The 8,621-nt window shown below is 48.8% G+C and overlaps 1 protein-coding gene across 1 annotated transcript in view; it reads right to left on the bottom strand.

Annotated features, from left to right (window-relative positions):
- Window positions 1-3,546: 3,546 nt before the first annotated feature.
- lsm4 (LSM4 homolog, U6 small nuclear RNA and mRNA degradation associated) overlaps window positions 3,547-8,621 on the bottom strand; it is a 49,468-nt gene continuing 44,393 nt past the window's right edge. The window contains exon 5 of the mRNA XM_028816684.2: window positions 3,547-3,966. Within this exon, the coding sequence (XP_028672517.1) occupies window positions 3,866-3,966 (101 nt within the window). The 3' untranslated portion in view covers window positions 3,547-3,865. The remainder of the gene's footprint in view (window positions 3,967-8,621) is intronic.

Raw genomic sequence — 8,621 nt, 5'->3', positions numbered from 1 at the left:
AAAAGAGCCGCCTTCCCTGGGGCACTGGTGACGTGCGGCAGGCAAGAGAAAGGCTGCCATCTGTTTCCATGGCAACACTGACATCCTCTGACGCAGGAACAGGTATGCCATTTGTGAGGCGGTGGGCGTTCAGGCCTCTCAGACAACATGCTGAGAATTGCAATGAGATCAGAGCAGCCAGCGCTTACAAAACAAACACCGTGGGCCCACTGAATAGTAAAGGGACGTCCCCTCACAGTGCCCGGTGGCGCAGCCTAAACTACACCCCTAGGGAAAGTAGTGCCTGCTGGCATTAAAGAACATCCAGGAGTGTGGAGGGGTGGGGGAATAAACTCAAATCAAGGGGTCAAGCATCCCACAATGCATCTCGGATAAGTGCCAATTGCACATCCTTCAGACCCACTGAGAGAGCAGGGCTTAGCTGGCACACCACTACCTGAGCAGCAGTGATGCCCCCTTACCAAACCTTAGAGATGTGCACCTTAGACACACCAAGGGTTAACGGGGTGCGGGGGGGGGTGGGGGTGGACCAGGCCCACCACACAAACCAGAGCCTAGCAGAATTGGGTAGAACCCAGCTGAAGGGTCACCACGCAGAGATTCTGGAGAAGGCAAACAAAGGCTGCAAGAACTGCACCAAACTACTACTACTTCTTTCAGCTGCTCCTGTTAGGGGTCACCACAGCAAGTCATCTTCTTCCATATCTTCCTGTCCTCGTCATCTTGTTCTGTCACACCCGTCACCTGCATGTCCCCTCTCACCACATCCATAAACCTTCTCTTAGGCCTTCCTCTTCTCCTCTTCCCTGCCAGCTCTATCCTTAGCATCCTTCTCCCAATATACTCCGCATGTCTCCAAGCCAAACACCCTCTCGCCTCTCTGACTTTGTCTCCCAACCGTCCCTCTAATGTCCTCCTTTCTAATCCTGTCCATCCTCGTCACACCCAATGCCAGTCTTAACAGCTTTAACTCTGCCACCTCCAGCTCTGAGCCTGGGGGTGAGACAGCAGTCAACAACAACTGTGCTCCTGCGGAAAGGCGCTATATAAAGGATTTTCTGACAACGCCCTGGCAAACGCCTCCTCCTGCCCGCGGCCCCTGCTCTCTGTACATCAGCCGAGTGCTCCCTCCTCTCATACCCTGCTGCCGTTGAGAGTCCCTGAGCCATTTTGGGTTTGTATTCTGCCAGGCCCTTACTAAAATCAAGATGCCAGGCATGGGGTCAGCTGGGTTTGGTCCCACCAAAGAGGATTGCACAGGGCAAGTCACACTTGGTGACAGAGGCACCTCGTTGGTGTCATCCATCAGTGTCAAGGTGAAGCTTAGCATCCCCTTGGAGGAGCTTTCTGAGGGATTTGTGGCAAGGGAGTCTTTGCAAAGTCACATCAGTGACACTGAAATGCGTTATTTAGGCGTCCTAAACATTACAGCAGCAGCAGACCGCAGTCATGCCAAGCCTCTTCAGAGCGTCAATGTGTCAAATACGAGTCACTGAGAGAATCTTCAAGTGACATCAACACACGAGGAGGCCAGCCATAATGAGTGGGCAGCAGGGGTGGCACAATGCGCCAGCTCCACAGAAAACAACATTCTAGTAATTCTGAGAGAGTCCTGGTCACCTTCACACACGGCCAGGCACACCTGAAACACTTGGCTGCTTCAAGAATGGGCCGAGTTGGACATTTTGGTTTGGGAGGCAAGAGGACTTTGAGAGTCACATCCACACTGCCACATACAGTATTTACATCAAGTCGAAAATCCTACGCGGTTCTTAATTTAAAGGCACAACGTCACAAACGTTAGGATACATTTGGCATATTTAAACTTTTTCTGTTTGCTTGTCTGCTCATTGGAATTGAGGCCAAACAAGTTAGAAGATGGACACCCGGCGTTCCACTCGGGATTGGGTGGCCAGCTTTGAAAGTGGGCCCATTCTTAATGCGCCACTGACTTCCTCGAGACATTTGTTTAGTAAATCTCTGTCATGGGGACATGAGTGACGTGTCAGGACGTGTGCTGCCTGCGCCGCTCGTAACGACTGCCGAGAATCGTTTTGCAAACGGAAGAAAGAGAAAAATAACCAAAGCAAGACAGAGGGGCGTCTGTTGAAGCTCAATGCTGAACACCAAACTAACGCAGCACTTGAGCTTCGCTGCTCGTTTAATGGCGGTCAGTGTCTATGAGTAGCATATTGAGGTTAAAACCACAGTTGAGGACATTGGATCTCTTTAGTAACATAGTGCAGGGGTAAGGCCTGGCCAGGCCCCCCAGCCGCACCACTCACCCAGTGGCTCAAGTCTGACATCTACAATCAAAGGTAACTTGAGTAAAGTCACCAACATTTAATTAGCGATGCCACGGAGTTGCCACGCAGCCCCTCTCGCTTTCTTAACAGCAGACCGCACTTATGTTTGTGTAATTCTACACAACCTCAAATGGTGAAAAGGTGAGCAGTAAAGGATTAAATGTAAAGTTAAGGTTAGCAAAGACTGAAATAAAAAGGGAATTTACAACTCACAGGTTACAACCTACTGATGTTCTGCAGCAACTCAAGTCAATGAAGCCTTGCAAGGAGAAGCAAACAATTTGCATGGGTGTCCCAACTTCTGCCGATTACTTCAAAACCGGCCATCTACCGTGACTGTGACTGGCTGAGGCTCTACTGGAAGAACAAGGCTTACACGAGCAAGACGTCTCCATTTGGTAAGCGTGCTTCAAGGAATACCCACGTGGTCTTATTCTGCTGAGGTGGGCAGCTATGCCATCTATAACCACACTCACTCCAGGGTCTCAAAGGGCAGACAAGCAGCCCATGTTCACCCACCTGACTCATCGGTGGGAAGGCAGCAGCACAAACCCTCACGGGAGGTTCAAGCCAAACACTCGGCGTGAAGACCTGCCCTGCACAAGCACACACCACCACTCGTCTGGATGACAAGCCCATCATCAGTTTAGACGGCCACCCTGATAGAAGTACGTGAAGACGAGGGTGGCAGCTCCGGCACAATAAGCAACAAGCTAATGCGAGGACTGGCAGTAAGGGGCACACAAGCTACTTGTGGGAGCAAAAGAGCCAACACATTGACAAGAGTCACAGAGGTTACAAGACCCCCACCCCGAGCTCGGACGTCACATCAGCAGTTCAGTACCTCAGTCTGGGGACGTGAAGATCATCCAAATGACTTTTATGTCTTGCACTTATTTTTAACAGCAGACCATACCGTGTGCCAGAGGATGCCGCCACTCTCCTGGGTGATCTGCCAACTTCTTAGTCATGTGCACAGTAAAGCAAGCAGCAGAGCGTGTGGCAGGCCTCGCGTGGCACCAACTGACAGGTGTACTAACAAGGGCAGGCTTGGCTGTATGGACCACCTCGGCCCACCAGCTCATTTACTCCACACCTGCTAGCAAACACTCCGATTTTAGACTTTTTTTATTATACAAGATTTTAACAAATGTCGGACTCAAATTCACATAAAGGAGGCTACGCTTGCCCTGCCAGGTCTTTCTTGTCGAGACCACTCAGACTCTTCCTTCTCCACCACAGAGCACAGCATCTTCTTGCTGTCTCTTTGCAATGCACAACTTTATTTAACCAGCAAAAAATTAAAGAGCACAATTTTCCTAAAGCAGTGGCACTGCCATCAAACTAAACGCTTCTGACACCAAGGTAAAAACACAAAGAAATTCAGGGCTTACAATGCCAACGCTTTCCTTTCAAGTCTAAAACCTCCATAGAAAGTCTCAATGCACACAATGAGAAGGAGCCCAAGTGGAGCGGCGCTCCCTCAACAAGCAGTCGGGAACTGGGAAGACGCCAAGCATCTCCTGCAGCACACAAACCACCACGCGCCAGGCTGGGGCTCAGTGCTGATTCTTGGCCCCCGTCGGCTTGCCAGGCTTTTTCTCTTGCTGTCCTCCTCTTCCTGTCCCGGGCACGCCTCTGCCACGGCCCCCAAAAACACCTGTGGGGAAGACAGAGAAGCAAAATTGAGTTTCGCTACATCAGACATGCTAGACTGAGGCTGCCATCTTACATGCGGAGGTTTCACATGCCAAGACCCTGAATGCCCAGCTCGTCATTTTTATTGTGACTACTGGGAGAACACTTACAATGACAACAATGTGTCCTTTATTATCTGTGAAACAAAGGAGGTCACTTGGAGGGAATTCAGGGGGCGAGATCCTTTGACCCCTTAGAGGAGTGCACATCACCGAGGATCTCTCGTGGTCTCATTAACTTTAAACCCAAACCCCCCCCCCCCATCACACTGTAAGACTTTATACGGATTTCACTTACATAATCTTAGGGAGTCTGGGGCAGTCGTGGCCCCCTGCTCTGTCATTGCTGCCAGCTGTGCAGGGCGACCCGGGCAGAGCGGTGTGGGGCCTGCAATGAGTGCTCACCTGCAAGTAGCAATAGAAGGAGCCCACGGGTTTTAGAACTCACAAAAGAGAGACTTGTTCGTCTGTCTGAAGTCTTGGGCTTGTCGTACCACAATAGAATTGGAAAAGAAAAAGCTTCGAGGACTCGTGGAGGTGCCAGTGCTTTTGGGCAGCACATTGGTCATCAGAATGTGGCGAGCTTGTGGTACTCTGCGAATGTGAAGCTGTACCAAAATGTATTCTGTCACCTCCTGCAACTTCTAGTCATGGGATCTGACATCCTCGAGGCCTCTGACTAGAAGTCCTGTAATGTGCCAACGGCTTAAGGTGGGCTCAGCAGTGCATCACAGGCTCATATGACAGATCACAAAGCGCTGAGGTGTGCGGTAAAAACAGAATACTTGGGGCTTGTTTATCGTCCATCATGACGCGAGAAAACTGAAGAAAGGACTTTCCATCATCTCAGACCCCACACACCCCAATAACAGCCCCTCAGCTTGGTCTGTGGCCAAGACTCCATTATGTACAGGCCATGTCACACCTGATGACATTGGCAGCGATTTTCAGTCCTTGCCTTCATTTACATGATCTCCGTGAGTTGGAAGCCGTGGGTAGCACACTCCCATGAAGAAGCCATGCGTGTAACACGTCAGGCCCAGCGACTCACTCCAGGGTCAGATCCTGTGTGCTTGAGAGTGGAGAGCCAATAAAAGCTCATCTGGAAGTACAATGCAGCAGTGAGGAATAAGAAACACGGGTGACTCGGACCTCATGAACATAAGAGAGGCTCGTCTCTCCAAAGTCACGCCAGAATGGGGATGGGGGTGGGGGGGTTGAAAGGCCTGAAATCACCTCTGAACCCCCCCCATACAGCATGGGCTCCATCAAGCAGCAGGTTATTAGGCATCAGCAAATGGGGCGAGGCGGGCATGCAATTGCTAAATGTGACATGGCCAGCCATTTTTAGTCATTAAAACTGACCTGCAAGATCAGCAACTGCAGTTGGCAAATGTGACTTGCCCCATGACAAGAAGTCGTGTAATGTGTCACTGGCTTAAGAACCCACACTCCCTACTTATTGCAAATGACCGCCTGGCACTCATATCTACTATATGCTTTTGGGCTACGTCTGTGTGATTCTATACTTCACATATTTATTGACACTGGTCTGCTTACTCATTGCCTCGGCTACGCGATGTCAACTGATCGTGGGTATCCTGTATGGCAATTCGGAGCCTTGTGCACTGCGTAGCATTCATTATACGCTGAGGTATGTATGGGCACCGTGGAGCCAAATGAACCTCCAGGTGGACAGGTAGGCGACAGCAGCAGGTCGGTCAGTCAGTCAGAGTTAGCACAGCGCCACTCGGGTCAGCAGCTCTTCTTCCTCATTCCACCATTTTTTTTTGTTAATAACACAAACTCATTAACCAGATTACTGTGATCTCACGATACGTCACATTAAGTGTGCTGGGAGTGAAGCAGCGGTCCGCGGCTGCAACTAAAGACCAGTTTGATAATTGAATCAGCTGTCGATTTTCTAGACTAATCAATTAACTGGATTGTTAAATAATTTAAAAAAAAAATTCAAAAATTTATTTGAACTAAAGCACAACGTGGGCGGCACGGTGGCGCAGTGGGTAGTGCTGCTGCCTCGCAGTTGGGAGACCTGGGGACCTGGGGTTCGCTTCCCCGGGTCCTCCCTGCATGGAGTTTGCATGTTCTCCCCCGTGTCTGTGTGGGTTTCCTCCCACAGTCCAAAGACATGCAGGTTAGGTGGATTGGCGATTCTAAATTGGCCCTAGTGTGTGCTTGGTGTGTTTGTGTGTGTCCTGTGGTGGGTTGGCACCCTGCCCGGGACTGGTTCCTGCCTTGTGCCCTGTGTTGGCTGGGATTGGCTCCAGCAGACCCCCGTGACCCTGTGTTCGGATTCAGCGGGTTGGAAAATGGATGGATGGAAGCACAACGTGCATGAAATGGAACATTTCTCCAAAAAACAGGTTTGTATAAAATTTGCGGAAAGTATTCAAAAAAACAAACTATTTGTGGCTATTTTAAACATAATGCAGGTTTTTATAAAACATTTATTAACAACACTAACAAACTGTATGGGGAAATCCACACTTAAACGTAAGACGTTCTGCACTCGCTCTGACGTTATCGTGTTCACGCTCTCTTTGAGCTGCCGCAGATATGAGAAGACCGAACGCTTTATTCTGTTAACACTGCAGGCTTCAACACAAACAAACAAGTAACTACAACCTCTGCGGAGAAACTCAAGGCAGAATCACCATAGGAAGTAAACGGTCAGCGTTACTCTCCAAACTCACAGAGCCGGGTGGATAAATAAAACTCCTAAGAATGAAGCTCAGATTAGGGTTTCACTTTTTAACGATTACCTGTCCCAGCGTTACAGATGGAGTAGACAAGAAGCTTACTACACTCTAAAGCAGGGGTCTCAAACTCCGCTCCTGGGGTCCGCAGGTTTTCATTCTCCCCCTTTTCTGAATCAGTGACCTCTTTTTGCTGCTAATTCACTTCTTTTGAATTCATTTTAATTGATTTGCTCTTGAAGACTCCGACCCCTTCATTAGCAGTCAAACAAGAATGAGCCACAAAATGAGCTAAAACAGGAGCAGCAAACTGTGACCATCGCACAATATCTGAAAATAAAGAAAGGTGAAGGTCTCAGGACTGCTGATGTGCTCAGTGCTCTTCCAAAAACAAGAAGGCACCGCTGGGAGAGAAATTAGTTGGAGTTTGAGGCCCTGACTTAGGTGGTCTTCTGCTGGCTCGCTCACTCACTTCACGTTTCATTTCTGTTTGGGTGCCATTTAAGGAAAGAAATGAAACAACTCAGAGGAACAATAAAGAAATTCAAGGGAACAAAAAATGTTAATCTAAAATAGCAGCAAAAAGCAGGTCACTCATTAAGAAAAGGGTTTGAATGTAAACCTGCCGCCATTGTGGGCCCCCAGGAGTGGAGTTTGAGACCCCTGCTGCTCTAAAGTAGGATTTATTATCAACACATAACGCACTGTAGAGAACACTTCCAAGAATGAAGTACACTCACAGTGTGGCTTACGTATTCAGAATTCAAGACGTAAGTGAAGTCTACGATAAGAGACCGTTTACTGGCAGACCATCATGGAAGTATCAGCAGCCATGTTTGAAATGAGTTCTGCACGACGAACCTCACAGTCGTGTGCTGAAGTGTCCGGACTACAACAAGTGCTTCATTTGTGTGGCCCTCCGGCCTTCCTTTCCTAGGTGATATTCGGTGTCTAATTTCACTGACAGGCCGTATCTTTTTTGTGTGCGTGTCTGTAAACCTTTTACCACCTCAGATTCTTTAGCACATTTCCTCGCAGCGCACTCACCCTCCTGGCGTGCTGTATGTCATTTGCTGTTCAGATTTGTCACGTTAGATGCTGGGTTGTTCTGACACACACCAGGACTTGCACATCATCACATCTTTCTCCTGATTGTGTAAAACTGGCAGAGTTAGCTGAAGTCCAATAGCAAAGTGTGGTCAGTTTTCCAACTCAGACAGGGACTTTTCTTTCTTCACTAATGTTGGGTTATACCATGAAAACTGAGGCCGTTGTGCTCAAACTATAGAACCACATCTGCAGGGCTGTGTGCAGTTGTGTTCACCACAGTACAAGACAGACATAGCAGCACCTGAATGTGTGCAGAGACCACCAACCAGGACCGTCCCAGGACTTAAGGACATGCTCTACAGGGACAGATGCTGTAGTCTGGGCAGAGGAGACTGCGTGTGGACCTCATCCAGGTCTTTAAAACCCTCAAAGGCTTGGAGAAAGTTGGCCCAGCAACATTCTTTCATCTTAAAGGTGAATCACATACTCAAGGACATCAATGGAAATTAAAGCATTTAAAAGTGAAGACAGGAAGCACTTCTGTACGCAGAGTTGTGGGACTCTGAAACAAACTACTGGGACACGGCGCTGAAGCAGAAACATCTGGATGAGATCTTTGGGGGCTTAGCTATTAGCTGAGCAAACAGGCTTGTTGGACTGAATGGTCTCGTCTTGTCAAATTTCTGTCTACTGCTTTGTAATCAGACACACGCCAACCTTACATGAGTGTGCAAGCAACCATGCAGGGTGGTCCAGATCTAATTATGCAGATCGTCTGGAGGACTTTGATTTATATGGGGACGATTCCAGTTCGGTGCAAAGACGATTCTTCATGTTGTCAGTTCGCACAC

This window comes from Erpetoichthys calabaricus, chromosome 12 (assembly GCF_900747795.2).
Source record: "Erpetoichthys calabaricus chromosome 12, fErpCal1.3, whole genome shotgun sequence".
NCBI lineage: Eukaryota > Metazoa > Chordata > Cladistia > Polypteriformes > Polypteridae > Erpetoichthys > Erpetoichthys calabaricus.
This window is presented reverse-complemented; position numbering and strand designations above follow the sequence as displayed.